Below are 27,068 nucleotides of genomic sequence, written 5' to 3' on the forward strand. Positions count from 1 at the left end.
TGCTATCTTCTTTCGCGTTTCTTTACGGGAGGCCGCGAATATGCGCGTGGAATCCTTCCGAGCCGTGCGTCGGACGCTGCTCTTCTTTCCACCATCTTTTACGCTTTTTCTAGTTGCTTTCGTGGCCGCGCATCTAGAAAAGGATCGTGTTTGCCAAGCGGCGGTGCGAAAGAGGGAAAGCATTCTCTCCATTTTTCTCTCTCTCTCTCTCTTCCTCTCGTGATTTCTTCTTCGATCAAGCCTCCAGCCCGCGCGCCACTGCTCCTCGCGCCATCTCGTAAGAAATTTCTAGCTAGCGCCTCTCTGTGATCGAAAGCTTGGCTTGATTGAGCGGCTATGTCGTCTGCAGCATCCGGCTTGATGAGTAGCAGCTCAATCGTTGGCCGCGGCAGGGCTCTCTTCCCGGAATCCGAGCCATCGACGAGCGCCAGCGTCTGGAATCCGGATTTCTCCACGACCAGGGTATCGTGCTCTACCCTAGCCAGGCGCTCGATAATCTGCCATATGGCGTCGCCCCCGGCGGAGGAATGGTGGAAGCAGCAGCCCCAGCAGCATCGCTCCTCCTCGCCAATCTCTTGCTTCCCGTCCCAGGTAGCATCGCATGGCCCAGCTCTAGCGCCGGATTTCTTCGAGGAGCGGCCGTTTGAGCTCCAGCACGGGATTTCCAGCCCCTCCCCCAGTGGATTCCCGTCCAAAATCGCTCCACCCGTGGAGAAGGAGCACAGCGCGCAAGAGACCCCGACGAGCAAGGGTAAGAGGAGTGGCGTCCCGGTGTACGTGATGCTCCCTCTGGATAGCATCAACAGTGGGAACAACCAGGTGAATCGCGCGAGAGCGATGAATGCGAGCTTCCAGGCGCTCAAGAGCGCGGGCGTGGAGGGTGTGATGGTGGATGTGTGGTGGGGGATCGTGGAGAAGGATGGGCCTTGCAACTACAACTGGTCTGGGTACCGGGAGCTCCTGGAGATGGCCAAGAAGCACGGGCTCAAGGTCCAGGCGGTCATGTCCTTCCACCAATGCGGAGGAAATGTTGGAGACTCTGCCTTGTAAGTTCATTCTTCCTTTCCATCGTGCTCTGTTTTGGATTGCTTTCCATGTTTCTGCTTGATCCACTTTTTGCTTGGGTGATTTCTAAGTCAAGTCTTGCGTGCTGCAGCATCCCTTTGCCGTGGTGGGTCGTCGAGGAGGCAAAGAATAATCCGGACATGGTCTACACGGACCGCTACGGTAATCGCAACTTCGAGTACCTTTCTCTGGGATGCGACCACCTTCCGGTGCTCAAAGGAAGAACACCGGTGCAAGCTTACTCGGACTTTATGAGGAGCTTCAAGGAGTCGTTCAGTGATATGTTGGGAGACGTGATCGTGGTAAGCTATCTAGCCTGGGATGATGATAAGTACAGAGGTGGATTGTGTGATTGACGAACTCTTCCTTTTGCTACTTCCGCAGGAAATCCAAGTCGGGATGGGCCCTGCCGGGGAGCTGAGATATCCTGGGTATCCGGAGAGAGATGGGATTTGGAAATTTCCCGGGGTAGGGGAATTTCAGTGCCATGACAACGTAAGTTTCCAACTTCTTTTGTTTGTTTCTTGTTTTCTGAGTGTTGGATTTTTTCGTGCAGTACATGCTTGCAAGCCTGAAAGCCAGCGCCGAATCAATCGGCAAGCCCGACTGGGGGTGCGCTCCCTCGGACGCCGGCCACTACAACCAGTGGCCCGAGGACAGCATCTTCTTCAAGCGGGACGGGGGCTGGAACACGGACTACGGCAGGTTCTTCCTCGAGTGGTACTCTGGCAAGCTGATAGAACACGGGGAGTCGGTGCTCACGGCTGCCGAGGGCATCTTCCGAGGCAGCCCCGTCCGGCTGTCTGCCAAAGTCGCAGGGATCCACTGGCACTATGGCACTCGCTCGCACGCGCCAGAGCTCACGGCCGGCTACTACAACACGCGATTCAGGGATGGCTATCTCCCACTGGCCCGGATGTTTGGAAGGCACGGCGTGACTTTCAACTTTACGTGCTTCGAGATGCGAGACGTGGAGCAGCCGGCGGCCGCGCAGTGTAGTCCCGAGGGGCTGCTCAAGCAGGTGGTGGCGGCGGCCAAGTCCGCGGGTGTTCCTCTGGCCGGAGAGAACGCGCTGCCGCGTTACGACGAGGGCGCCTATCACCAGATCGTGATGAAGTCGCGGCTCGAGGTGGAGGGCGAGGAGAGTATGGAGCGGGCGTACGAGCCGATGTGTTGCTTCACATTTTTGCGGATGAACGAGCGGCTGTTTCATCCGGAGAACTGGAGGAGGTTCGTCCAGTTTGTCAAGGAGATTGGCGATGGCAAGGGGAGCTCGTCGTCGCGGGAGCACGAGCACCGGGCCTCGGAGCTGCTGGTGGCGACCAAGCCTTTGATCCAGGAGGCGGCTGCGGCATTGGTGTAAGTAGCGGAGGCGCGATCGATTTTTTTGCGTTTCTTCGATCTTCTTTGGGTGGAGATCTTCTAGATGATGACGATGACGATGTGATTTGTGTGGAGCAAGGTGGCCTGATGCTACTGCTCCAGCTCCAAGCATTTTGGAGCTTTTCTTGTGGATAAATAAGAAGGAATAGGAAGAATTGTAAAGGTTTAAAGTTCTTCCGGAAGTGTCGGAGTGGGATCACAGGTTCTTCGCTTGCTCGAGAAGCGCGTGAAGAGGTTTTAGTCCAAGAGCGCGACTCTCACATCTTTGGGAAATGTTTGCTCTGGACCACAACACAAATACTTCTTTTTTGGGTCCTTTGGCGTCGGAGTTGCGACTTTCGTGTCTTTGGATGACTTTGTTGGTGAGAAGATTAGCGTCGTCTTCGGCGATGAGACGATCTGATTTAACCTCTGAAAGCCGAAAATATGAGTTTTGATTCCGTAAGCAGTCTTGTGAAGAGAAAAGAAAAGCTTACGTCCCAGCGGATTTTCCTGTCTTTCCCATCTCTTTCAGGAACGTTTCTCGCTCGGAAGAAAGAACGATTCTAGAAGAAGATTTACATGTGGTCAAAAGATGTTACCTTTTCACAAGGAGCGATTTTAGGGGCAAGATCTTCCATTTAGGAGAGATAAATCGTGGGTGACCAAGAGAATAGACTTACCCCATCAAAGCCACTCCATCCAAAGATGGTTTGAAGGCGTTGCGAGTCCATGACATGACACAAACAAATACTTATCAAACTTTGAAAACAAGTTGCATACTCGCAGGAGGTACCGCAAGCTATAGAGCTATGGCTAATCGAACTAGTCAAGAAATTGCAGTACTGACAGTAGAACAGAACAGAACAAGAGATACCTTAGATCACAGCGCCAGCTAATAGTATATTAAAATTTTAAGAGAATGTTAATTTCTCATTGAGTGGTACTCAATGAGAAAGCTTAGTTCATAATTTTTACTCTAAAATCCGTTGCTCTGAGAATATCTGGACCGAACTTTTGTCATATGAGAAAGGCAGAGAAAGTCCCTATGCATTCTTGAAGAGACACAAACTTTCTACTTCAAACAGCAGAAGGCAAACTTCCGCTTCTTGTTCATACTCACCTCCTCGTCTCGTCGGAGGTCCTCCCCTGGATCAAAAAAGTTAGTTTCGCACACTTCACCGTCAAACTTGCACTGCTCGATGTCATCCACAATCTCGACACCCTTGGGAATCACCATCTCCTTTGCACATGGAGCGGGAACAGTGTACCGCAGCAACACTTTGCACTGGCGAATACCTGCATCGTTTGTTCCTATAAGTATGAGCAGCTACAAAAGCGTATGCAACGAACCTTTCACAGCTTGTTTTGTTACCCTACGGGACTTGTCGCGGTAGCTCTGGAAGCCGAATTCGTCATAGTTCGATTTCGCCAGGAAGAAGCAGAGTACAAACTCCTCGGGCTTACTGGTCCCGCCGTAGATATCGTTCCATGCACGAAGAGCACTGATATGTGTTTGAAGAGCTTCTGCCGCTACTGGATGGCATGCTGCTAAAGTTGGTTGTGCCAGCGTCCTAGGAAGAATAGTGTAGTCCACAGCCCCATTATTCTGGATCACTGGCCTCCACACATAGTGGATAGCATCGGCACCTGCCATCATTCGCAATTAGCCAACCAATGGTAACTCCGCTCTGCAGTAACTTACCAGCCTCCAGTAGAGCAGCTTTCAGATCTCCTTCGTAGTATCGCAACAGCGGTATCAATTCCAAAGGCTGCCAAACATCGCATGAAATCCACTTTTTCGGTTTGAAGGATCTTCACGACATTTACGGTGCTTGTCATCGACATATCAGCAACAAGGATTAGTACATGTAAGAAACGAACAGTAACTCACCATAACCAGCGTAGCTCCACGCAGTACGTAAGCAGTGGAAAGCTCCTGGAAAACCAAGCCTTGAAGCACCCCGTCTTCAGGTAACGCAGTCCACATGAAGAGCTCCAGGTCTTTCGGTTTCATGCTCGTAAGAGCCAGAGTGAATTGAGCCTGGACTTTTACACTGCAAAAGTCGAGGTAGTAATCTTGGAACGAAGAGCTCTTGGCCGGTTTAAAATGTAGGAGCCGCCAGGATATATCCTCCCCTCGGGATTTGCCTCGCGTGCTTCCCAAGAGGCGTAGGAGGTTGGTGTTGTTTAACGATTTCTGGACTTTCTTCAAGAATCCTCCTTGGTTCAAACTCGGGGTGTCACCAGACCAGAGCTTTCTCACGACGCCTCCGAACCATTTGTAGTACTCTGGAGCAGCTTCCACACGCTGGAAGCCGGCCTGCACCTGTTTCTCGAGCGTTTCGATGAGCACCTGGAGTTGAAAAGCTAACTCTCTTGCTGGCCGTCCCTGCTCCTTGACATCTTCCCGCAGCATTCTCTGTACGCGTTCGTTCAAAATGGGAACTGCCGCTAAATCTGCACAGCTCGTTGAATATTCCACCATGGACTCCCCAAACTGATACGTCACCTTCGCCCACTCCTCAAGCTTGCGCAGGCTAGCCTGGATAGTTTTCATCTCAGCTTCGACGTTCTGGTAATGAACCCTCCACAACCCCACCAAGGCTGTGTACTCGTCTTCCTCCCACGGGTACATGTACATAACAGTCTTCTTCCGGTCGGCCTTGGCAGCTTTGACATTTTCCGCTGCTGGCGAAGCCGCAACTAATAGAACACGTCCGAGAGCACCATCTGTGGGGACTTTTTGATTTATCAGATGCCAGGGGGCATTGATAAATGTGCCCAGAGAGACTTCGTCGCGCTTTGCCACATGGACCGTATTGCCTCTGAACTCCCATATGAAGCCGGCAGACTCGTAGAGAATGCGCAGCTCGGAATCTCTTAACAATATAGCGGCTCTGATGATGAAGTACCAAAGGAATGCTGACTTGCCCACGCCAGAGTTGCCGTTTAGATGGCAAATCCAATCGCCATTAGCCTCTGTAGCCCTGGAAGTGATCGCCTCAAATAAAGGGCCGTACGTCCTCCTTACGTACAGGCCGGAAAGCCTCTTGTCTGCTCCTCGGAGGACCGTCAGCCTTGCATCGAACATCTTGATAACCTTGCCCGCTGCAATGTCCTCGAGCTTCAAACTCCAGACATAATCCTGCCACCAGGATTGAAGCGATTGCAACACTGTTCAAAGCGAAGCACACGCAAATCAGACAACGAACACATCCCAGCTACACTTACCTTCGGCGCTCATCCTGGAAAAATCCAATGAGGGTTGCCGCACCAAAAAGGATTGTCTTCTTGTCCCTTATATCCGCTACGTAGGTTTCAAACCTCTTTTGAGGGTCTTTTTTTCTCCGTAAGCCTCAAGCCAGAGCTCAACTATAACACGCGATTCAGGGATGGGTATCTCCCGCTGGCCCGGATGTATGGAAGGCAAACTCGATCGCGTCTCCGATAGGCCGGAGATCTTCTAGGTGAAGACGATGACGATATGATTTGTGGAGCAGGGTGGCCTGATGCAACGGTGTGCTACCGCTCCAGCTCCAAGCATTTTGGAGCTTTTCTTGTGGAGAATTGTAAAGGTTTAAAGTTGGATCCCAGAGTGGGATCACAGGTTCTTCGCTTTCACGCAGGTAATCGTGAAGATGTTTTAGTCCAAGAGTGCGACTCTCACGTTTTTGGAAAATTTTGCGCTGGTCCTCTTTTTGGTTTTTTTAGCGTCGCCATTGGATGGCTTTCTTGGTGTTGCGACTTTCTCTTTGGATGACTTTGTTGGCGAGAAGATTAGCGTCGTCTTCGGCGATGAGACGATCCAGTTGCTTCATCTGATTTAACCTCTGAAAGCCAAAAATGCGATTTTGATTTTGTCAGTAGTCTTAAGAAGAGAAGCGAGAAGCTTACGTCTTGTATTTCCCAGCGGATTTGTCCCCGGTATTTCCTGTCACTCCCAAACTTTTCCATCTCTTTCAGGAACGTCTCTCGCTCGCCTATTTCTCTAGCAACTGCAGGGAAGCAAGTTTAAGGTCTGTGGAAAAAACGATTCTTGAGGAAGATTTACTTGTGTTCATGAGATGTTCTTTCTCCTCTTTGGAACCTTTCACAACCCGAGGAACGGGAGCGATTTTAGGAGCAAGATCTTCCATTTTCTGCAACCCATCAGCGAAAGAAAGGATAAATCTTATACGACCGAGAGAATGAACTCACCCCATCAAAGCCACTCCATTCAAAGATGGTTTGAAGGCGTTGCTTCTCTTTCGAGTCCATGACCGCCCCTAGACAATGATAACATCGAACTTTGGGACGAATACAAACCTTCAAGTTATATACTTGCTGGAGGTACCGGAAGCCCCGCATCCGCGAGATCTTCCTTGATCTTCTCAAGGATAAATGATGCCTTCCTCCGCCCGCCGTCTATCGGGAAAACTGCTAGATTGTCTGTGTCGATTCTTCGCCTGTAGCGCGGCAACCTTCGGTTTGGAACTGTTGCGGGTCTTTCTGATGAACAAAGAACTCCATCATTTTGCAAGAAACTTAATCGATCGTACCTCCAGCCATGACGAAGCGCCGAAGAACATCGAGCCGGCTGTCTAGATCCTGCCCGGGTTGCTTGCGGGAAGCGAAGCCGTTGTAGAACCGGAAGAGCGCATCGCCAGCAGTGGTTCCACGGATTGGACCGTCCCAAAGAATCGCATCGCCACTCCCAAAGCTGATAAAAAGAGAGCTCAATCCAAATCGAGGAGAAACACTTACTTCATGCTCCCTTCGTGAATCCAAAAGCGAAAAGAAGCCACGCGGCAGCAGCCCGCTGGCACAACCGTCGCTTCAGCTGAAGCGGACAGTTAAGCCCTAACGCCCAGCGCGGTCAGTGCCACCTCGTCGGGCCAGAAGGGCATGTTCTTGGAGAGCTCCTTGGCCCGGCCGCGCTGCCTCGATCGCCCCAGCACGTCGATCATGCAGCAGTAGTGTTCCATCGTCGGCTGGAAGCCCCGGGAATCCCCGGCGATGGAGAGGAAACACTTGCGGCTATGATCCAGCAGCCCATCGTGGCTGCAAGCAGTGAGAACCCCCGTGAACGTCGCGGCGCTGGGACTCCCTCCCTCGAGATCCATCTCGCGGAGGAGCTCCAGCGATCGCATCCTCTTCCCTCTCCCCGCGAGCGCGTAGCCATGGACGAGGACGTTCCACGCGACCGTGTCACCGCTCTCGGGCAGCCGCGAGAAGAGGACTCTTGCTCGATCGATGCGGCCCCGCCGCACAAACCCGGCGATGAGCGCCGTCCACGCCACCGCGTCGCGCTCCGGGGCTCTTGCCGCGAGCTCCACAGCGAGGTCGAGCTCGCCACTCTCGGCGCACGCCGTGATCATCGACGTCCACACCAGCAGGTCCTTGGATCCCTCCGGCACGCCTAGGAAGAGCTCCCAGGATCGGTGAAGATCACCGTTTCGTGCACAGGCCTCGATCACTGGCGCCCACGACACCAGCTCCTTGCGGGGCATTCGATCAAAGATGGCGAGCGCCTCGCTGGTGTGGCCGTGGCCAGCGATCTCGTGCGCTAGCACCGCCCATGCGATCGCATCGTGCTCGGGCATTCCCTGGTCGAATGCCCACAGCGCCTCCTCTGTCCGGCCACTCCGGGCGTAGGCCGCGAGGAGGATCGTCCACGACACTGCGCTCCACTCCGGGAGGGAATCAAACAAGAGCTTGACGCGATCGAGAGAGGTCTCTGCCGCGAGCAGTGAGTTCCAGGCTACCAGGTTCCTCTCGGGCATTCTCTCGAGGAGAGATCTCGCCTCTTCAAGCTGCCCGCTCCGGGCATACGCTGCGAGGAGAGATGCCCACGAGACGATGTCGTGCTCTTCCATAAGATCAAAGATCTGGAGCGCGCGCTCGATGGCAGCAGTGATTCCAAGCGCGGCGATGATCGTGTTGCAAGAAATGCGATCGTGCTCGGCCATGCTACCAAAGACGAGCTCGGCCCCCGCGATATGCCCGTTCTGGGCATACGCCGCCACGATCGAGTTCCACACCGCTACGTTGAGCTGTGGCGCTCGATCGAACACTCTCTTGGCCTCTTCCACATCCCCGGAGCTCGAGAGTCCTGCGATCAGCGAACTGAAGAGATGGATTTTCTTCTCTGGCATTCGCTCGAGCAAGTTCTTCGCGACGGCGGTCTCCCCGGTTGAGATCAGCGCCTGGATCACCGCGCTCCAGATCGCCGTGCTCGGGCTCTGGATAGATTCGAAGGCTTGGATGGATTTGTGGGCGAGGCCGTGCCTGGCGAATCCACGGATCATGGTCGTGACTGTGATCTCGTCGCGGCTTTCCATGCTGTGGAAGAGCCTCTCGGCCTCTGCGACATCCCCGGCCTCCATGTAAGCGCCCAAGAGCGAGTTCCACGCGACGATGTTCTTGGTAGGCATCTGGGAAAACAACTCTCTGGCCTTGATCAAATCCCCACTCCGGGCATAGGCAGCAAGCATCGAATTCCAAGACACAGCATCGCGATGGGGGATTCTCTCGAAGATCTCTCGCGCCTCCTCTGCCAATCCATCCTTGGCATACGCCGCGACCATCGAGTTCCAGGAAACAAGATCCTTGTGCGGCATTTTCTCGAAGATCTCCCGTGATTTTGCCAGATGCCCGTCCCGGGCGTAAGCGGCGATCATGGCGTTCCAGGAGACGCGATCGCGCTGGGGCATCGCGGTGAAGATGGCGCTGGCCTCCTCCAGCTCGCCATTGCTCGCGTACGCGCCCAGCATCATGTTCCAGGAGAAGACATTCTTGCCCGCCTCGCGATCAAACACCTCTCGCGCCTGCGCCAAATCCCCGGCCTTGCCATACATCTGGATGAGGAGATTCGAGAGGTAGACGCTGGAGTGGGCGCTGGAGAGGACCTTGGAGTGGAGGCGCTTGAGCTGCGCGGCATCGTTGGCATTGCGAATGAGATCCGCCCAATAAGCGACGGTGGCTCCATCCATAACATTTAGAATTTTAGGGTTCTTGAAGCTCCATAAATTTTTGAATTTTAGGGCTCTTGCCAGGGCGATCGCGATCGAACGCATTCCTTGTTGGATTTTTTTATGGTTTTCGATTCGCAAGGTACTGCCATGCCAGGCTTTTGTTTCCTTCTTTTGAAGCACGCGTTTTAGTTTAGAACGAAAGCACAGCAAAAAGAGGGGAACGGCTTGCTCGGAGATCGCAATCACATGCTCGCTCGCATCATCATCACAAGTCGCGCAAGAGTGCTTTCAAAGGTTAGTGCTCAATTTTTTTTTCTCGGTTTCTTTAGATCACGCTGGATTGTTTTCGTTGCCCAATGCATCGCTAGTTTTAGATGAAAGCTTTTAGAACTTTTCTTTGCTTCATCCTGTCCTCTATAGTGGAGGAAGAATGTCGAGAACTTTGGAGCTAGTTTAGGAAGAAAGCTTTTTAGTTCTTCCTTTCCTCCATGGTGGAGGAAGATTAGCATCATACTTTTTTGGAGCGCTTTAGTTTTTAGTTTTTGTTCTTCGTTGTGTTCCATAGATGCATGACAACCATAGCTGGCTACTAATACCTTTGCGATCACGTAACCTTACAGATGAGACAAGGAGGGAAAACTGGGAACGAACAACGTTCTTTCTCTCTTCATCATGCCTTGTGTGGAGTCCGGCTGTCTTCTCATCGATGGCGATCAATCAACGACTTCGAGTTTGGCAGCCGATTTAATTGCATCCGGTTGACCTTGATGCCGTGAACTTATCATACTTCTTCTTCTGCTGCTTCAACTTGGATCATCATCGCCTCCCCTGGAAACACCAAACAAGCTTAAACTTATCCTCTTCTTTACGGCTGCCGCGTTTACAAGGTACGGGATTCTTCCCCTCTGCGTTTTAAGAACTGATAATCACTCTTTTGCGCAGTCACTTCCCAGCGGGCTCTTAAAAAATGGTTTGTCTAAGGTAAGAACTTTCCAGTTGTTAGCATCCAGCAGTGTATGCCAAAGTCATTGTATCTGTGAGTGCCAGTCGAGCGTATTTACTGTTGACAACGAGGATTCTGACCGGGTCCTCCGTAGTAGAAGTAGTTCCCCCAGTCCCCGCTAGTTGCTCTAAGGATATCGTAGCAATTGGGATGTTCTGCTAGAGTCTGGAGCATAACCTGCGTTTTCAGTTTGTTTGTGCCGTCTACATATCCCAGATTCCTGAAATAGCTAGCCTGCCCGAATCCCTGTGACGGAAAGTGTCCGCTTCCCATCTGAGTAGCCGTGTGGTGGCCTCGAGGTGCTGTATTAACTATCTCCCCTCCCCACTCGATCATGGACGCATGATCGCCGAGATGAGTGAAGAGCTCCGCTGGCCAGTATCCTAGTAAAATACCTGGTCCGAATCTCATCCACCAGTTTTTGGTTCTGGGATCCTGGGAGAGAGTGAAACAAGCTCGAGTTCTTTCTTTTGCATTTGATTCAAACTGATGGGTTTTACCTTCCAGATGAGGATCCGGATGTCGTATTGAGCACCATTGAGCAGTGACAAGGGGGATATTGTAGCACCAATGGCAATACTCCTCCCGAGTTGTATGAAGCCTGAGCACAGCAGGTTGTAGCAGCCAGTGGTTCGATATGCATCGCTCTGGAAACGATCACAGTATATTGAGCACGGAAACAAACTGGAGATTTCAAACTCACCGTCCAGTATGTGAACAACCGGGGGTTGCTGTCGCCGTAAAGCAGTGGACTCACCTGAAAGACACTCGAGCCAGTCAGTAAACTCTCGAAGTGAAGTCCGAGAAAGGGTCCTTACTTGCCAGCCGGCTTCGATGCTGTTGAGATCGCCATAGAAGGAACCAGCAAGCAACCACATTTGGGAGAGGCTGAACTCGTTCGGGACTTGGATGGCTGGTTTCCATACGTTGAGGGACGCTTGAGCACCGTAATACTGGCCTCCGTTGATGAACGCGATAGCATGCTGCGAAAAAGAGAAACTTTTGAGACTCCAGCAAGAAAGATGCGGAGATGCTTACCTCATGGCTGCCTTGAGCAGGCTCGGGTGGTCTTATTCTTCTAGGATTGGGGGGTGGCCTTGCTTTGCGACCGTAGCGGCTGACAGAACCACCGACGCGGAGTATGTCATCTATAGTTGTTCTTCGGATGGGGACGGTTCCTTCGGGGCACTCTCCGCTTTGGTGCCACAATTGGTACGAGACTTTGTCGTCGCCTGGGCTGGATTCGGTTGAAGCTGCTCCATCCTCCTGGTCTGGCCAGAAGTCTGGTTTGCTCTACACATCGGACAAGAGACAGCGATTCTAAGCCCAGTTATGCTCGCAAGTCAGCACAACACACCTGGAGTTTGTGATCTTTGAGCAGCGGGTGATCGAATGCCGGTTGGTTGCTGATGAGAACGCAGTCTATTATGTCCCCGTCTGGACTCTGGGGAAAGAACAACTCTAAGACGCTGCTACAAAGATCTGGAGGAGGAGTTTGGTTACCCGGATGGTGTGCACCGCAGGCTTGTTGATGTTGTTGAGCTTCTTCCGGAGCTCCAGCACCTGTCTCCGGGACAGCCTCCTCCTGTGAGCTGTTCCGGTGGCGTTGATCGCTCCGGTTTCCAAAGCCGACGCGAGATGGATCAAGAACAGGAGTAGAACGAGTGACAATCCTCTCCGGCATGACATGGCCGACACGAAAACTTCTACACACCTACTGGAGGCTGAAGAATTGACTGGAAGCGAGATCTACAAGCTAGAGAGGCCTGGCGATTTTCTCGAAAGGCTAACTTTGCTCGAGCTACGAGACCGAGGGAGAAGCTTCGACAGAAAGACTGATAGCTTCGGACACAGCAGCAGCGGCAGCAAGAGCCAGACATGTAGAGACAAACAAGCTTGCACATTACTCTTTCCTGGACAAGGATGAGATCACTGGCGAAAGAGAGGTGGGAGGACCCATTTCAAACGAGCAGCGGCCAGCGGCAGGATCGAAATGATGATGATGCACGGCCAACATCAGCGAGGAGACAAGCAAAAGAATCACTGGAGTCACTTTTACTGGAAGCAGAAGAGGAAGAAGAAGAAGAAGAAGAAGAAGAAGAGGAAGAAGAGGAAGAAGCGGCGGTGGAAGGGATAAAGAATTGCGGAGAAATGGAGGGAAGACAATGGCTGCGTGCGTCGCAACAAGGCGAATGCTTCCTCTCGCTCTCAAGGTGGCATTTTGATGGAGGTATGTTTTGTTTTAGCTTTGCTCAAATATTATTATTTTTTTATTTCTTTCCAGAGGAGAGGCCTCGTTGCTGCTCGGCTTGTCACTATCTTCCAGGCCGTGCTACTGCTGCATTGCATCTTCTTACCACTGTGAGTACGCTCCTGAAACCTCTGCTGGTCCATTTAGTAATTTTATTTCGCTTCTTCGCAAGAGTCGGAGAAAGAGGAGATCCTCTGGCTTGCAATCGGTCTTTTTCCGTCTCTAGGTTGTAGACGCCCCTTTACAGTGTTTCTTACTTCTCTTCTTCTTTTTCTTCTTCTTCTTCGTCTTCGTCTTCGTTCTCGCTGCTGCCTGTAGAGATTTCTCGGGCAGGCCGCTTGCCGCTGCTCGCTGAGGACAGTCAGGAAAAAGGAGAAAAATTTAAAGCCAGACGAGAAAAACCTTGTGTGTGTATGGTGTATGTGAGCATCAGTAAGGTTCTTCCTTTTCACCTTAGGTGCAACGCAAACACACACAGTTACTTCTTCTGCAAACACAGGGTTTTGTAACTTGGTGCTCTTAAACGCGTGGAAAGCGATGGTGGTAATTCTATTCGATTTTGACACTCGTCCTTGCTGATCACTACCATTGCCTCCAGCGGGCCAGCGATTGCGATATCAAGGTATATGAGCATTAAGGTACTAAACGTCAAGAGGGAACTCTCAGTCATGTCCAGTCCACTATAGCAGCAGCAAAACTGATTTCATTCATGAGGCCCAGGAATTTGAAGCTATTGTAGAAAACGGAAGCAAGCACGTACCGGGAATTACTATGCACTGTGAAAGCGAAGAGCGTTGAATCAAACCGGGAGACGTAAAGAAAGAATAAAAAAAAAACCAAAGTTAAATCTTGAGCACGTACCAAGATCGGCTTGGTTATTGCTGCTGTTCGTAGATCTGCATATACGCCTCAGAGAGCGCAACCATCTGCGGCAGAGTTTCTGTCACGTGAAGGTCTTGCATCTCGTACCTGCAAGACGAACAGACCTTTAAATCTGAAAGAGAAAGGAGAACAAGAATACTCACCATACTTCTTCCGATTTCCTCTGCACAAACACGCGGTAAGAGCCTTCCCTGGGCTTGCCATCGTGGACGGTGTTGGCAATGAGATCGTACTTTGAGCGGGCTTTCTTGCTGCCATCAGCGGAACCCAGTGGGATGTAGTCTTTCAGCTCCAGATTTTTCACCGGGAAGTTCACTGCAAAATATACAATGAGAAAACGCCTTACAAAGAATTGATAGCAAGAATTTACCCAGTGTTGGATTCTTTTCAATAAAGAAGTTATTCTTCTTGAAGCGCCTCATGTGTAAGATCAAATACCTCGGCAACCTCGTTACACGATAACGCATTCGTGCTGGCTGTGGCCTCACCACCTCAGTCGGCGTTTCACCATCAAACTTTTTCAAGATGTTGAAAAGTGGAACCTACAAGAATGTGCGTCAGCAATCAGGAGAGATTGACATGTTCATATACCTGTGGGATGATGTTTTTCTCCATGACATCTTTAAAAAGTGGAGGTGGGGGTAGATCGAGTCCAAGCATCAGAAATGGCAGCCTGCTAATCTCTCGGTTATTCGGGTCGGACTGCAATTCCTTCAACACTTCTAGCTCGCCCTGTTTCACCAGTCATAAGACGGACACACTTGTTTAAAACACTCACCTGGAAACATTGGTAGATGATGCTACTGTTGCGCAGTGTTGTACCACCCAGTTCGCTGTGCAGCGTATTCAGAAGCCAGGAGAAGAATTCCACGGGATCAGACTGCACACCTATACGGAACTTCTTCTTGCTGGCAGACATGATCGCCTGAAGAAACTCGTGGGGACTGACCTGCAGACGAACCAGCAGCCTTGTCACGAAAGAGAACAAGAAAATCACACCTGTCCTTTGAAGTTCCTGGCATGCCATATCTTCCTCGTGAGCTCCCCAAAGCGATGGACAAGAGGAGAACTGGAATGCCTGTAGTTCTCTGGTATCAGGAAAAAGTCCCGGAGCGGAGTCACCCGCATGAGCGACTGTATTATGACGTTGACAAAGTCCGTCTCCTTGATATTGTTAAGCCCCACCTACAGCACCACACACAAGCTTCAGAAACCCTGTGTCAGTAAACCAAACTAAAACTCCATCTCGAGTGACACTCACCATTCCAGGTAGATAGTCGGAGCCATCGAGAGCTCTCGCCCACTGCTTGCTTTTATCGAGCTGCGAAACTTGAGCGCCCGTAAACCTTTAAAAAGGATAACATTAGCATCGCCAAAGCGAGGAAAACGAAAACTCATGAGAGAAAGAGAGGAGAAAAATTTTACCTGGGATTTAAGACATGGCGAATGTCGTCCAGCGATGGATCATCCACCTCGTAGCCATCGGGAAGGCAGTAGACCTTCTCACTGTGCAAGTTGATAAACACATGATGGCCGGCTTCCAGGCTATGCGTGTACGCATGAGACTTCCTTCCCCGGCCTTGGAAGTACTTCCCACACACCAGGCAGGCGTAGACATTGAGATTCGAGAGAGAAACCGAGCAAAACTTCTCGAAATCAAAGTCCAGAACCTGCGAGTAAAGATTTATCCTCTCAGGCCTCCCAAGAAACGCGACGCATTCTAGCTCCCTAGTCTTTCTCTTACCTGGCGATTCACTGTGTCAAGGTAGGGGCAGTCCCTCCTCACCTCCGTCTCTTGGCGGCCGCGCTTGGCAGCAGCAGCGGCGGCATCGTCGGGAGCGCCTGCTCGCTTCATAGCCCTAAATCTATAAAGAGCCCTAAAATAGAAATTAGGGCTCTTGGGTGACTTGGTCTGCCAGAAATTAGGGGCTCTTGAGTGTTTTGACCAACAAGGATGACAAAATCATCTCTCTCCCTCGCGAGTTTGGCGCTCGTCCTGTGGATTTCGTCACTCGTGACTGGCGCTCATGCGTTCCGGAGGCTCCAATCCGGCGGGAGCGAGGAGGAGAAGTGCCCGTGCAACCAGATTTACGTGGTGGAGGAGGGCGAGACGCTGGAGAGCATCGCCCGCAAGTGCAGCGCGCCCTACATCCTCGAGGACAACCCGCAGATCCGAGACGCCACCGATCTCTTCCAGGGCCTGGTGCTCATGATGCAGTGCGAGGATCCACCGCCGCGCAGATGATCGCGCATCTCCCATCGCCCGATCGGCGGTTACTCACAGTTTTTTTCGCCAAATTCAGTTGAGCGAGAAATTCTGTTGCTCGGTCAGTTGAAACTCTCCGGGTTTTAGAAAGCGTTCTCTCTGTGTTTGCAAGAATGGAAATCGATACAATTGAATCATCGAACTTGTGTGCCTCACTCTTCCCCTCCCTCTCAAGAACTTCTGTACAGTCGAATCTCCTGGCTTGAATCAAAAGGCGAGGCCATCCTCGCACTGCATGAACAGCACCAATCCGGGGTAGACATCGTCCTCGTCTTTGATCTGTGGATTGTCGTCCAGGATGTAGGGCGCGCGGCACTTGACGCTCATCGTCTGGAGCGTCTCGCCCCTGCGCACCTCGTAGTACTGCTGGCACGGGCATCGCCCATGGTGATCGATGCCATCCTCCGCTTCCTCGCGCAGCGATCGCCGCCCTAGAGCTCCCGACGACAAGGATAGAACGATCAAGAACAACACGAGACAAGACGATCTGCGAGAAGAGAACGAGAGAGAAGCCATCCTTTGGCCCCCAATCCCTGGCGCCGGATTCTAGGCTATAAAGCCGGGACCGTTGACCGCCACAAATTTGCCAGCGCCTAAAACCAGGTCAAACCGTACGCGTGGCAACAGATTATACCCTTTTTATTAGCAATAATTAATCTTTTATTTTGTGAAGAGATTTGGCCAAGATCACGCTTTCCTCGGCCTGATGCTTGCAATGCCGGTGACTTCGCGGCCAGTCACGAGAGCGTTCACTTCGTACGTCCCTTCGTACGTGTAGATTGGTTCCAGGTCACAGAATGCCTGTAGAACCAAAAGAGAATTTGTAAAGCCGAGAAAAAAGAGAGAGGGAACACCTTGGCAACGAGGAAATCCACCAAGATTCCATTGCCCCCCAGAAGTTCTCGTCCAAGCGCCACAGTCTCACGCGCCCTCTTCGTGTTCCAAGACTGTGGAAGGCATTCTAACGTCAGAAAGAAGGAACGTTTCAAAGGCAAAGACGTGCGCGTACCTTGGCAAGACTGGCTTGGCCTGGCGTCATCTTGCCGCTATCGTAGAGCTTGCACAGCCGCCATCCCACAAGCGCCATGGCCTGGATGTTCCCGAGCATCTGGACAAGCTTCTCCTGGTTTATCTGGAGAGAAGCCAGTGGAGCTCCGAATTGCTTCCTCTCGAGCAAGTACCTTTTTTAAGTGCAAAACACAGCACAAGCGAATCGTAAGGAACAATGCGTTAGATCACTGGATGGCGAGAAACAAGCCAAAAACTCTACTCCAAATAAGCGAAAACGAAGAATACCTGTGGCACATATCATAGACTCCCATTGTCACGCCGATTGGTTGCCATGCTACCATGATCCGGGAGATTGCAAGAACCTTTTGAGTGGAACGATCAGCATTAAAAACATCTTTGTCTTTCGAGAAATTCTGTGTCACCTTATTTGTGTCCGCGAACGAGTTTATGCCGGGGAGACGATCGTCGTCCGGGATGAACGCGTCCTTGAGGACAATGTCCCCGTTTTGGACGATCCTCAGCCCGATTTTGTTCTCGATCTTTGTTGCACGATAGCCTGGAGTTCCCTTTCTTACAATGAAACTGTATAAACAACGTGTTATGGTGCTAAAAAACAAGAGCGATTTTTCTACCCGTTGATCTGATTCGTCTCCGTATTCCGTGCAAAAATGACAGCAACATCTGCAAATGTACTGTTTCCAATCCATCTCTTCTGACCATTTAGTATCCAGCCTCCCTTAGCCTGAGATAACATACACCAATATTAATTCTTAAAACAAACATTATGTCGTGAACCTTTGTTGCGGTAGTGCTCAGAGAGCTCGCATCACTACCGTAATCGGGCTCTGTCAATGCCTGCACCATTTGTAAAAAACTCTCACGCCAAATTCAATCAAAGACGCAGTGCTATTACCCAGCAAGCGATGGTGTCGAGCTTGGCGAGCTGGGGGAGATACTTTTGCTTTTGTTGCTCGCTTCCACACATTGCTACGAAAACCAAAAATATAAAGTTTGCATAAGCACAAAGAAGAAGAACACCGTACCGATAGTTAGCATTGCCAATGAGGAATGAACAAGAATAAATGTAGAGCAGCTTGCATCGACCCTTGCAACTTCGGCAGCAGCGATAGCACTTCCCAGTATAGACAATCCCGGACAGCCATATCCCTGCGTTCGAGATTTGTCTATCGTTGATTATCTCTTGTGTCTTTTTTTTTTTTAAGCATCGCGAACCTGGATTGTACCTCCAGCGATATTGAGACTCGCCATCTTGGGAACGATTTCGAAAGGAAACTCCGCTTTCTCCCAGTACTGAAAGTAACACAAGAAACACAAAGAAACGATGAACAAAAGCTCCAGCTTTCAAGGAAAGAAGTAACCTCTGCCATGATCGGTGCGACTTCTTTCTCCATGACGGTTCTCACCCTCATCCGCAGATCTTGATCCTCCTTGGAGAGAAGGTCATGGAGCTGGAAGTAATCAGAGACTGGAAAGAATTTTAGCTGCTCCAATGCACAAAAGAAAGAACGAAAAAATCTACTCACAGACCTAAAGGAGGGAAGCTGGATGCTGGAGTGGCCTGGGGGAATGCCCGCGATAAATCCAGCGCAGGCAATCCAACGCTCATGGTCTCCGTCATCATCAATCCTGCGCGCCAAGCATCAATCGGGCAAGCGAAAACTTCCCATACCTTGGTCGGCATTCTTTTCTTCTGATGCCTCCAGCTGTTTGCCAATCCTCGCAATTCTGCGCTGAGCCCTGCCACTAGAACCGCGCTCCATGATCTATGTATCGATCGATCTAGCGATTCCGCCAAGCGCAACAGAACCCCACGCAATGATATATGAAAACTCCTGCAGACATTCTATTTCCAGCCAGGGACTGGAACGGAATCGAACTCTTTACCTGAAGGACTTATAAGAATATACAGTAATTTCCAATGGACATTTAAAAAGCTAAGAATGTTGCATGACACTGAACGAGTTGATATGTCCTGTTATGAAATGAAGCAGACATTGGACAATCAATAACAATCCCGTGGCAAGCTACTTCAGAATTTCACTGTGGACTATTTAGCATGGAAACAATGCGGATTTAGGGTTTAAAAGGGTATAATGGCACATGACAATTGTCATTCCATTTCTACTAATTGTCTCAATAGCACATGTTTCTCTTCCAGTGGGTTGTAGTAGCTCTTTGACAACAACTTGATTTATCCATAGTCACTTCATCTGACCTTTGTGTCTAAATACTTCCTAAAGGTTATGGAGATCATGGTAAAATAACTTTTAGAATAAGAAATTGAACTTTAAACCACCCTACAGGAATGCGGTATAGATATGCAATTTGAACATAGACTTTTGGACTTTGTCAACTTTCTCTTTTATTCATTACTAGTATGTGATATCACTGCCATCAGCTTTTCTATTTATCCAACTTGAATTTGATCAAAGTGAGTTTTAAATTTAAAGTTAGGTAAGGAAGAAGAACTTAATGTTGCAATATATACTGGTGCGCATTTGTGGGAGTGGACAGGTATAAAACTTGGAACAATGCTGGTGGAGGTTGTAGTACTTGGGCAAGTCTTTTGCTGAGATGTTTCATATGCCATCACCATCAAAGGTTATTATAAATGTCTGTATTAGTTTTAACATGTTCATATTTAATATTGTCCTTAATATAGATGGTGTTTATATTTGTGGAGGTGGAGGCATATTAGTTTTTATGGGAAATGTAATGTAAGGATAATGGATAAGTTAGGCAGACCAACTTGAGATATTATTTAATTTTTCATTGAGTGTATTTATTTTTATTTTATGTTTAACTTGGTTTAAGCCTAAGCTCCATCAACAGTTTCAAGAGGCAGATTAAAACAAGATACTACTAAATTATCCCAGGCAAGAAAATATCCGTTAAGTTAAGAAATATTCCAGAACATACTTAATATTCTAAGTATATTCTTTACAAAAACTTTCATTGGCCTCCTCCCAACTGCCGGACACGAAAATATCCCAGAACTCCAGCAGCCACAAGCGCTCCGGTCGAGACCAGCGCCGCGGGAAGAGCAAACCTCGCCACGCTCGACCGGCACTCCAGCAATTCCCTGGCCTTGCTAAGCTCCGATCGCAGCTGCCACACCTTCTTCTCGCTCGACAGAGCCTCCTCCTTGACTTTGCCCAGCGAGCTCTCCAGCCCCTCGATCTTCTGCTTGAGGCTCAGCACCTCCGCCTTGGCCGTCACCTCGGCCTTGGCGGACAACGAGCTCAGCTGCCTGAGCTCCGCCTCCACGCCCGTCTTGGCCTCCTCCACCCGGACCTTCTCCCTCATGATCGACGACACTTGATCCTCGAGCATCCTCCGCTGCCCCTGCTCCTTCTGCGTGATGTCTTGCATCTTCTGGATCGTCGACAACGCCTGCTTCACCTCCTCCTCGAGCGAGAGCTTCCGGGTGTTGAGCCCGACCACCTGTTCCTGGAGAGCCACCCGGAGCTCCCTCTCCCTCTGGAGCTCCGCGGCCAGGGACTCGTGCTCCGACGAGCACTTTTGGAGCCCACACACCTGCGCCTCGAGCTGCCGGATGCTCGAGGCCAGCGCGTGGTTCTTCGTCTCCAGCTCGACCTCGCGTCGGGACGCCGCTGCCAGCTTCTCTTCCAGCGACAGGAGGCTGGTCTTGAAAGCCTGGTCTTGAGCTCGCATAGATTCCGCTAGCTCCTTTGCGCCGCTCGCCTCCGCTTCCAAGCCTTTGATCTCCAGCAGTAGCTTCTCCCGCTCCTGGAGCAGCGCCTCCCTGGACGAAGCTATCGCCTTTAAGTCGTCGTCCAGCCCCGCCTTGATTGCCAAGAGCCCGGCGTTGGAGTCCCGGAGAATCTCACAGTCGCCTGCCAACTTTCTAACCTCGGCGTCGAGCAGCGCAACTTTCTCCTTGGCCGCTGCCGCCGCCGACTCGGCGTCGTCCACCTTCTTGGAGAGCTCCGAGACGTTGCTGGCGGCCACCGCGAGAGCATCCTCCAATCTCCCCTTCTCCGCCGCCATAGCCAGCTTCTCCTGGCTCAGCCCCGCCTTGTCCAGCTCCAGGGCCGAGACCTGCCTCCTCGCAGCCTCGATCTCCTCCAGCACCTCCCTCTTCTTCTCATCGGTCTCCCGGGCGATCGAATCCAGCTTCGCGGCGTCGTCCCTCACCTGTTCCTCCAGCTTCCTCACGCTCCGCGCCACGGCCTCGTTCTCCCGCTTGAGCGCCGCAATCTCCCCGGACAGCTCCTCGTTCTCGCGAGCCAGCCTCGCGATGCTCGCCTCCTTCTCATTGCCGCCGCCATCACGGGGTGACGATGCTACATTGCTCGCGCTGCCGGGCGAGGACGCCGCCTCTCCCTCGGACAAGAAATCGTCTACCTGGTGATGGCCATTGCTGCCGCAGTCGAGCTCCATCGTCGGCGGCAAGCCCTTGGCGGACTTATCCTCCTCCGCCTCGATCATCGCATCCTCCTCCTGGCTGGGCATGCCCAAGAACCCTAAAGAAACAAAGAACAAATGGCGCTAGAAGCGGCGGCGACCTTTAAGCTCCTCCACAACACACCAGGGTAACGGCGGTGATAACGACGCCGTTTACGTACATCGCGCTGCCGTACAAGGTGAGGATATTCCCTGAGATTCGGCCTTAGTGGAAACTTTGGAGCTCTTCGTAGAATAGTTCCATGGGATGATTGCCCTCGTCCTCTTGCTCTTCTTGTTCTTGTTCTTCGTCCTCCTCTTCGAGCCAGTCTCCATAAACCGTGGAGATGGCGTCGCCGCTAGGACCCCTCCAGACTTTCGAGCTCGGTGGTGCTTGAGTTGCGACTAGCGGAGGCTTTTGCTGCTGGATCCGGCTTTGCTGCTGCTGGCTCTGGCTTTGATTTTGCTGTGTTTGATGGTGGTGTTGCAGCTGCTGCTGGAAAAGATTGCTCGTCAGCGAAGGATTGGCTTCCGAGGTGTCCGAGTATGAGGAAGACTGGGCCTTGGAGTCCATTTGCGCTGGAAGAGACTCTCCTCCACCACCATACTTCTGGAGTTCTGCGACGAACCGAAAACCCAAAACTTTGCTCCAGCGGAGACAAAAAAAAAGCCAGCTTCTTCTTACCAGCGATTCCATGAGCGAAATGGCACTTGTCTCCAAACGGACACGATCCCGTCGTCTCCCACTTGTTGCAAAGCCGCGTTTTCCAGTTCAGCGGCTTCGCAGTGCTCGCGTTGCTGATCGCAGTGGTAGCGGCGGGTTTCACAGCCGGATCCTCGTGGCTAAAGATGCACCTACAGAGAAACCAAGCACAGATCTAAGTGATCAATCAATCGAGACGAAAGAGCAAACGAAAACTTTGAGAGAATACCTCACCTCTCACCGTAAGGACAAACTCCCTCCGCGAAAAATCTCTTGCACGGCCGGAGCTTCGCCGCATTGCCGCCGCCGTCCGCGACCACGGGAGGATTGACGAACTCCTCCCATCCGGGCGGCGGCTTCCGGAGCTCCTCCATTCCATGCGCGAAGTTGCAATTCGTGATGTAGGGGCAAGTCCCCGCCCGGAATCTAGAGCACAGCTTCGTCTTGAAAAATATAGTTCCTGTACTCATCCTCTTACCGCCATTGCCGCCGAGCATCCTGGCAGCGCCAGCCGCGCGCTCCTGCGCTTCCATTGCTACTACCTCTCAAGAACCCTAAATCTCGGAACCAATCGCAGCCGTTAATTCAAAACCACGCCACGAGATCCTGGCCGTTGGTCTCTAGGGCTTTGGGTTTTCTTGAAATATTCCATGGCAGCAGCTGGCTATGGCGGAGGAGGAACGATGCAGCAGCGGCGTGGCGTGGCGGGCAGGTACCAATCTCTCTTCTACAGAGACTTGAATCTCGCCGCCGCCGGCACTCGCGCTTCCGGGGCGCAATCCTCCTCGTCTGGAGCGGCGGGATCTTCCTCCTGGCGCGACAATGTAGGCGGCGGCGCGGATCCACCGCCTCCGCCCTGCTTCACGCTCGAGGACCGCATCGATCGCACCCCGTCGGAGACACTGCTGCCCCCTCCCGCCGCCGGCGAGTATCGCTCCCCGGATGGATTGGCTTCCAGATTCTCGGACAGCAAATCGCCTCTCAAGACTCCGCAATCCGGGGCGTCGAGAAGAAGCGGCGGATTGTTTGGAGATTTCCAATCCCCCGGGTTCGCTCCTCCATCCTCCTCGCCGCCCTCGGCGTGGTGGTCTTCTTCGGCGGCTATGAGGGATTGGAGCGGCCATAGCGATGGCGAGCGAGAGAACTTACATACTGGCACCACTGGGATCCATCACCACCATCTCCATCACCAGGCCGAGCCACAGTCCGGGCTCCTCACGCTCCCGGCTCCTCGCCAGATCATTCGTCCGAATATCCAGAGAAGCGCTGCGTTGCCCGACGCTGGGGAAGAAGGAGACGAATGGGTGACAATCTATGGGTACGTATAGAACACTTCCATCTCTTTGGCTTTGTTCTTGTTCTTACTGCTATCTCGTTGTAGTTTTCCCGGAGAGGACACCAACTTAGTTCTTCGAGAGTTCGAGAAATGCGGTCCAATTATCAAGCAAGTTGCCGGCCCCGCGACTTCCAACTGGCTCCATATCCAGTACCAGGTCTGTCGATTCAACTCTAGACGCTCTTTCTTCTTCTCGTGATGATTTTATTTTTTTCCTGTTCTTCCTTCCAGTCTCGGCAGGACGCACAAAAGGCGCTGGCGAAGAATGGAATGCAGCTCTATGGAGCGCTGATAATCGGTGTCAAGCCCGTTGATCCGTTGCAAAGGCAAGCGTTGATGGACAAGGCCCAGAGGAGCTCGGGGCTTTCGGTGCCACACCCAAAGGCCTCGGCCAAAGGAATGGCGTCCGCTCAAACAGCTGCTCGACCGTATTACCTCCACTCGGACTCGTCGCTTGCTCGACCAGCTTCGACCATCGCATCGCCCACGAAATCGCTACTGTCTAAGGTGGTGGATCTGGTGTTTGGGTTTTGACTCGTCGCTTTTATTTGTGAGTGAGGCGAAAGCTCAGCTATCTTCGGCAGCTTTAGCTTTCAGGACCTCGTATCTCCAGCCATAGCCCGATTGGCTGCCATCTAAGTAGAGGACTGCGGTGTGGTACCTGGAGAACAGGCATTGTGATTTTTAAACTCAAAAAGAGAACTTGATGAACTTGACGTGTGTGGGGACTTACTTCATCAATGCGGGTCGATGAGCGATCGAGAGCATTGTTATGCCTCTCTCGTGTAATTGCCTGTAGAGCTTCTCTTCACCATCGGCGCTCACGGCGGACGTGCACTCGTCCAATACAGCAAACCTGCATGAATTTCAATTGGAAGGGCTAATTTATAGAGAGCTGCTTACTTGGGGTTGTGGAAAAGCAGCCGGGCAACTGCAAGGCGTTGCTTCTCTCCTCCAGACAGTGTCTCCTCCCAGTTCTAAGTGACATATACAAGTTTTAGTTCTTCCAAACGGCTGCTTCTAAAAGAACAAAGACGAACCTGGTTCTGGTCCAAGCCATCTCCACGGTGAACCAAGTAGCCAACCTCCGTTGCATTTAGTGCCTCCAAAACACGAGCATCGTCTGGATGCCTGTCATTCTTGACGGTGCGGCAGCCTTGGGACCAAGACTTCTTGTCGGATTTACGTGTCAGCGTCAGGGGTAATGCTGGATATCGAACTTGATCTCTCAGTGTACCACGCACGAGGTATGGCCTCTGCAAAAATCCAATTTTTTTAGTACGATACACATGAGATTTTAAAAATGTGCACATACTTGTGAGAGGTAAAAAACGCCTCCACCTCGTGGCGGTCTCGTTATTGTGCCATTTTGGAGAGGCCAGAGCTCAGCCAGCACGCGAAAAATTGATGACTTTCCACTGCCGACACGAGATTATCAAAATGAAACGGTTTCCTAAGTGCTAACCTTCCATTTGGACCCATAATTATGATAGAGTGACCTGGTAGCAGCTCAAAGCTCAAATCCCGAACCAATGGAGTGCCATCAGGTGCTGAGATGGTGACGTTCCTGAACCTGAAACCGCAAGCATTAGCATTTCCAAACAAAAATGCTCAATTACTTTATGCTATCTCCATAAAGAAGGCGGGGTGGATTTTGAACAGATGATTCTTGCTCAAAATGCCATGACAATCGCCTTATGTGGCTTGCACGAAGTCGGCCTTCTCTTGTGCTCAGTTGTTTTACCTGCAAGAATAGCGCGGTTGTAGTGAATTTTAATGAACAAACATACCGATTCCAGGAGCTCAGAGACACGGGAGGAATGTCCAGCAAGTGCCGTGACTCTCTTATAAACTAGGACCAGCTGGCCTATTGCATTTGATGTGCTCTGTAAAAGGGAGATTGAAGGAGCATAAAAGTGGGAACTTAAGCATTACATACCACCATCAAACGCAATGACCTTATGTAATCGCCACTTGCTATTGTCGCATCATGTCTCTGCGAGAAAACCAGTGATGGATATGAGAACCGGGTATCGAAACAGATGAACACACCTGCTTGCTGTAATAGAAAGGAGCAGCATATACGCAAATTCCCACAATAGATGCAGCATATTTGATGAGATAACCATCAGCAACCTAGTATGGTGAACCAGCCTGTTAGAAATAATAGAAGCATTAACAAAAAACAGAAGGCAAAGACCAGGGTAGTCCTCGAATCGATTCCGACGGGTCAGGATTTACCTGCTGAATAAATCTTTGAAATGCTGACAATCGAGAGTGACGTATCAGCCGGTAAAGATGGTCATTCAAAATCATGCGCTCCGTATCTCCGCCAGGAGGGTCATTGAAAGCTATAGCTTCGGCATTCGCAACTATCCTAAAAGATCAGTACACTTAAACCAATATTTCGAAAACGAAAAAGCGACGGACCTTTGATGCGCGTTCCTAAAGTTTCCGCTCAAAGCAGCCTCTTGTGCTGTCATAAGAGCAAGAGGAGGACTTACACTCCGCAAGAAGGTTGAGCAAAACAGAAAGTACGCATAAAGTAGAAATTGCCCCTTGTACCTGAACAAACCTACCGGATTAATCAAAGAAAACATCGTAGCTTCACTTACCCAATGGTCTTCGCAAGGGAACGCGTAAAGACGATGATATCCAACACAGGTTTGAACGTATACGAGTAAAGCTCACTAATAGCCACAGAAAACTTTGCAACATCTTCCGTGATGCGCTGCAGATCAAGAGAAGAAGATTGTGAGCAAAAAAATACAAAATCCATGAGCTAATTCACCTGGTCAGCGTTAGATAAACCCCTCAGTGTCGAAGCTACATAATACACGCGATTCGTCAAGTAGCACTGGTGCAAATGCTCTGCAAGACGTTGTTGAAACGCAAGACTGATGATTGTCTGTCGTACATCCAATAAGAAACCATTTTTCCTACTAAAATCACAAAGTTTGCGCTTTACCTGCATGTACTTTAGGCCACTGTTGACAATTGCTGCTGGAATCGCTACTCGAGCGAATCCCATTAAGTTAGTGCTGAACAGTGACCAATCCTGGGAAAGAAACAAAACCACGGAAAAAAACTTGAAATGGTGTTCTCGATGCAAGAAAACTTTACCTTGGAAATTACAGATTGGCCGGTCACGCCTTCGATGCTTGCCATTTGCTCTGACCAAGCACGAAGAACCACGAAAGTCAAATTCGCAAGCCATTTTAATCTCAAGCACACCTGTTAAACGTGTTCTGCTGTATAGAAGTAACGTCTGGATCACAATGAAGAGCACCTCCCTGGACTTGATCGACGGGATGCAAATTCTCAAAATCTCGACAAGCCGCTTGGCAAAGAGGCCATCGACCGATACCTGGATCACAAACGAGCAATAATTCGAGCGAATGAGCTCCTGGATCAGCTCAAAACCTACGCGATCGATTCACCTTGGGGCGCCGGGACAGGAGCTGCATATTCTGCCTGGAAGTGGCGCTCTCGCACAACTCCCATTGCTCCTTCTGGAACGCCTTGATCCGCAACTGGAGCAGCTTGCTGCCGGCGACGATCGAGCCGCCGCAGAGCAGCGCCACGCCCAGCGCGCGCTGCCGCTGCGTGCTCATGGCAGCCATCCCAAGAAATCAAAGCCCTAGACGTGGGGCGTGCGTCATCGCAGCGCCCTAAAATCCAGTTCTATCTCTATCCATTCTCAAACTTTCTTGAAGAGGCGCTTTCCCAGAGTCCTCGAGTAAAAATGTGAGGTGGCGGCGCCACTTGGACGCGAGCTGCCGTGGCTTACTCACACGACGCCATG

The 27,068-nt window shown here is 51.1% G+C and overlaps 9 protein-coding genes and 2 long non-coding RNA genes across 15 annotated transcripts; 4 read left to right on the forward strand and 7 right to left on the reverse strand.

The window, feature by feature from the left end:
- Positions 1 to 144: 144 nt before the first annotated feature.
- Positions 145 to 2,622, forward strand: LOC9658850 (beta-amylase 1, chloroplastic). The gene is made up of 5 exons (XM_002968748.2): positions 145 to 277; positions 350 to 1,046; positions 1,157 to 1,367; positions 1,450 to 1,560; positions 1,622 to 2,622. Exons 2-5 carry the CDS (start codon positions 361 to 363, stop codon positions 2,426 to 2,428), a joined length of 1,815 nt encoding a protein of 604 aa, XP_002968794.2. The 5' UTR covers positions 145 to 277; positions 350 to 360; the 3' UTR covers positions 2,429 to 2,622.
- Positions 2,623 to 3,452: 830 nt separating this feature from the next.
- LOC9651216 lies at positions 3,453 to 4,267 on the reverse strand. Its single transcript, XR_002992249.1, has 3 exons — positions 4,133 to 4,267; positions 3,781 to 4,077; positions 3,453 to 3,726 (listed from the first exon to the last, which is right to left on the reverse strand). It is a non-coding gene; the product is annotated as an uncharacterized LOC9651216 (long non-coding RNA).
- A 1,475-nt stretch (positions 4,268 to 5,742) lies between these two features.
- Positions 5,743 to 9,409, reverse strand: LOC9658851 (pentatricopeptide repeat-containing protein At2g35030, mitochondrial). 3 transcript variants are annotated; one of them, XM_024673986.1, is made up of 5 exons: positions 7,174 to 9,409; positions 6,628 to 7,129; positions 6,482 to 6,569; positions 6,325 to 6,425; positions 5,743 to 6,260 (listed from the first exon to the last, which is right to left on the reverse strand). In XM_024673986.1, exon 1 carries the CDS (start codon positions 9,399 to 9,401, stop codon positions 7,263 to 7,265), a length of 2,139 nt encoding a protein of 712 aa, XP_024529754.1. In that variant the 5' UTR covers positions 9,402 to 9,409; the 3' UTR covers positions 5,743 to 6,260; positions 6,325 to 6,425; positions 6,482 to 6,569; positions 6,628 to 7,129; positions 7,174 to 7,262. The 3 variants fall into 3 exon arrangements, with proteins under 3 accessions (XP_024529754.1, XP_024529755.1, XP_024529753.1); XM_024673987.1 differs by having other exon boundaries at positions 6,628 to 6,918; positions 6,969 to 9,409; XM_024673985.1 differs by having other exon boundaries at positions 6,628 to 9,409.
- A 307-nt stretch (positions 9,410 to 9,716) lies between these two features.
- LOC112346045 lies at positions 9,717 to 10,418 on the forward strand. The gene is made up of 2 exons (XR_002992265.1): positions 9,717 to 10,270; positions 10,326 to 10,418. It is a non-coding gene; the product is annotated as an uncharacterized LOC112346045 (long non-coding RNA).
- LOC9658852 lies at positions 9,965 to 12,455 on the reverse strand. The gene is made up of 7 exons (XM_024674042.1): positions 11,890 to 12,455; positions 11,744 to 11,830; positions 11,425 to 11,679; positions 11,205 to 11,369; positions 11,090 to 11,143; positions 10,887 to 11,033; positions 9,965 to 10,821 (listed from the first exon to the last, which is right to left on the reverse strand). Exons 1-7 carry the CDS (start codon positions 12,073 to 12,075, stop codon positions 10,441 to 10,443), a joined length of 1,275 nt encoding a protein of 424 aa, XP_024529810.1. The 5' UTR covers positions 12,076 to 12,455; the 3' UTR covers positions 9,965 to 10,440.
- LOC9658853 lies at positions 12,295 to 13,042 on the forward strand. Its single transcript, XM_024674044.1, has 2 exons — positions 12,295 to 12,616; positions 12,671 to 13,042. The coding sequence occupies exons 1-2, from the start codon at positions 12,310 to 12,312 to the stop codon at positions 12,868 to 12,870; spliced, it is 507 nt and encodes a 168-aa protein (XP_024529812.1). The 5' UTR covers positions 12,295 to 12,309; the 3' UTR covers positions 12,871 to 13,042.
- A 125-nt stretch (positions 13,043 to 13,167) lies between these two features.
- LOC9651217 (U4/U6.U5 tri-snRNP-associated protein 2) lies at positions 13,168 to 15,396 on the reverse strand. 3 transcript variants are annotated; one of them, XM_024674041.1, is made up of 11 exons: positions 15,264 to 15,396; positions 14,945 to 15,189; positions 14,781 to 14,865; positions 14,519 to 14,704; positions 14,298 to 14,468; positions 14,111 to 14,251; positions 13,890 to 14,061; positions 13,663 to 13,834; positions 13,499 to 13,606; positions 13,398 to 13,413; positions 13,168 to 13,317 (listed from the first exon to the last, which is right to left on the reverse strand). In XM_024674041.1, the coding sequence occupies exons 1-9, from the start codon at positions 15,372 to 15,374 to the stop codon at positions 13,513 to 13,515; spliced, it is 1,377 nt and encodes a 458-aa protein (XP_024529809.1). In that variant the 5' UTR covers positions 15,375 to 15,396; the 3' UTR covers positions 13,168 to 13,317; positions 13,398 to 13,413; positions 13,499 to 13,512. The 3 variants fall into 3 exon arrangements, with proteins under 3 accessions (XP_024529809.1, XP_024529808.1, XP_002969088.1); XM_024674040.1 differs by having other exon boundaries at positions 13,168 to 13,334; XM_002969042.2 differs by having other exon boundaries at positions 13,168 to 13,413.
- A 1,004-nt stretch (positions 15,397 to 16,400) lies between these two features.
- LOC9658854 (acyl-coenzyme A oxidase 4, peroxisomal) lies at positions 16,401 to 18,680 on the reverse strand. The gene is made up of 13 exons (XM_002969043.2): positions 18,487 to 18,680; positions 18,345 to 18,443; positions 18,176 to 18,282; positions 18,030 to 18,107; positions 17,840 to 17,963; positions 17,710 to 17,783; positions 17,592 to 17,651; positions 17,429 to 17,538; positions 17,219 to 17,378; positions 17,082 to 17,158; positions 16,795 to 16,966; positions 16,640 to 16,732; positions 16,401 to 16,586 (listed from the first exon to the last, which is right to left on the reverse strand). Exons 1-13 carry the CDS (start codon positions 18,575 to 18,577, stop codon positions 16,473 to 16,475), a joined length of 1,359 nt encoding a protein of 452 aa, XP_002969089.2. The 5' UTR covers positions 18,578 to 18,680; the 3' UTR covers positions 16,401 to 16,472.
- Positions 18,681 to 19,684: 1,004 nt separating this feature from the next.
- LOC9658856 lies at positions 19,685 to 26,969 on the reverse strand. Its single transcript, XM_024673615.1, has 24 exons — positions 26,704 to 26,969; positions 26,498 to 26,630; positions 26,387 to 26,436; positions 26,232 to 26,321; positions 26,055 to 26,171; positions 25,879 to 25,994; positions 25,694 to 25,828; positions 25,505 to 25,640; positions 25,316 to 25,399; positions 25,203 to 25,259; positions 25,054 to 25,149; positions 24,883 to 25,007; positions 24,729 to 24,836; positions 24,579 to 24,681; positions 24,304 to 24,519; positions 24,167 to 24,240; positions 23,997 to 24,119; positions 23,864 to 23,924; positions 23,642 to 23,729; positions 22,688 to 23,088; positions 22,162 to 22,448; positions 21,910 to 22,079; positions 21,565 to 21,842; positions 19,685 to 21,329 (listed from the first exon to the last, which is right to left on the reverse strand). Exons 1-24 carry the CDS (start codon positions 26,884 to 26,886, stop codon positions 19,770 to 19,772), a joined length of 4,791 nt encoding a protein of 1,596 aa, XP_024529383.1. The 5' UTR covers positions 26,887 to 26,969; the 3' UTR covers positions 19,685 to 19,769.
- On the reverse strand, positions 21,312 to 22,484 carry LOC9658855 (zinc finger CCCH domain-containing protein 56). Its single transcript, XM_002969044.2, has 3 exons — positions 22,162 to 22,484; positions 21,910 to 22,079; positions 21,312 to 21,842 (listed from the first exon to the last, which is right to left on the reverse strand). Exons 1-3 carry the CDS (start codon positions 22,458 to 22,460, stop codon positions 21,451 to 21,453), a joined length of 861 nt encoding a protein of 286 aa, XP_002969090.2. The 5' UTR covers positions 22,461 to 22,484; the 3' UTR covers positions 21,312 to 21,450.
- On the forward strand, positions 22,554 to 23,983 carry LOC112346044 (nuclear pore complex protein NUP35-like). Its single transcript, XM_024674043.1, has 3 exons — positions 22,554 to 23,245; positions 23,309 to 23,420; positions 23,495 to 23,983. Exons 1-3 carry the CDS (start codon positions 22,578 to 22,580, stop codon positions 23,795 to 23,797), a joined length of 1,083 nt encoding a protein of 360 aa, XP_024529811.1. The 5' UTR covers positions 22,554 to 22,577; the 3' UTR covers positions 23,798 to 23,983.
- Positions 26,970 to 27,068: the final 99 nt, after the last annotated feature.

Source organism: Selaginella moellendorffii, unplaced genomic scaffold (assembly GCF_000143415.4).
Source record: "Selaginella moellendorffii unplaced genomic scaffold, v1.0 SELMOscaffold_11, whole genome shotgun sequence".
Classification (NCBI taxonomy): Eukaryota; Viridiplantae; Streptophyta; class Lycopodiopsida; order Selaginellales; family Selaginellaceae; genus Selaginella; species Selaginella moellendorffii.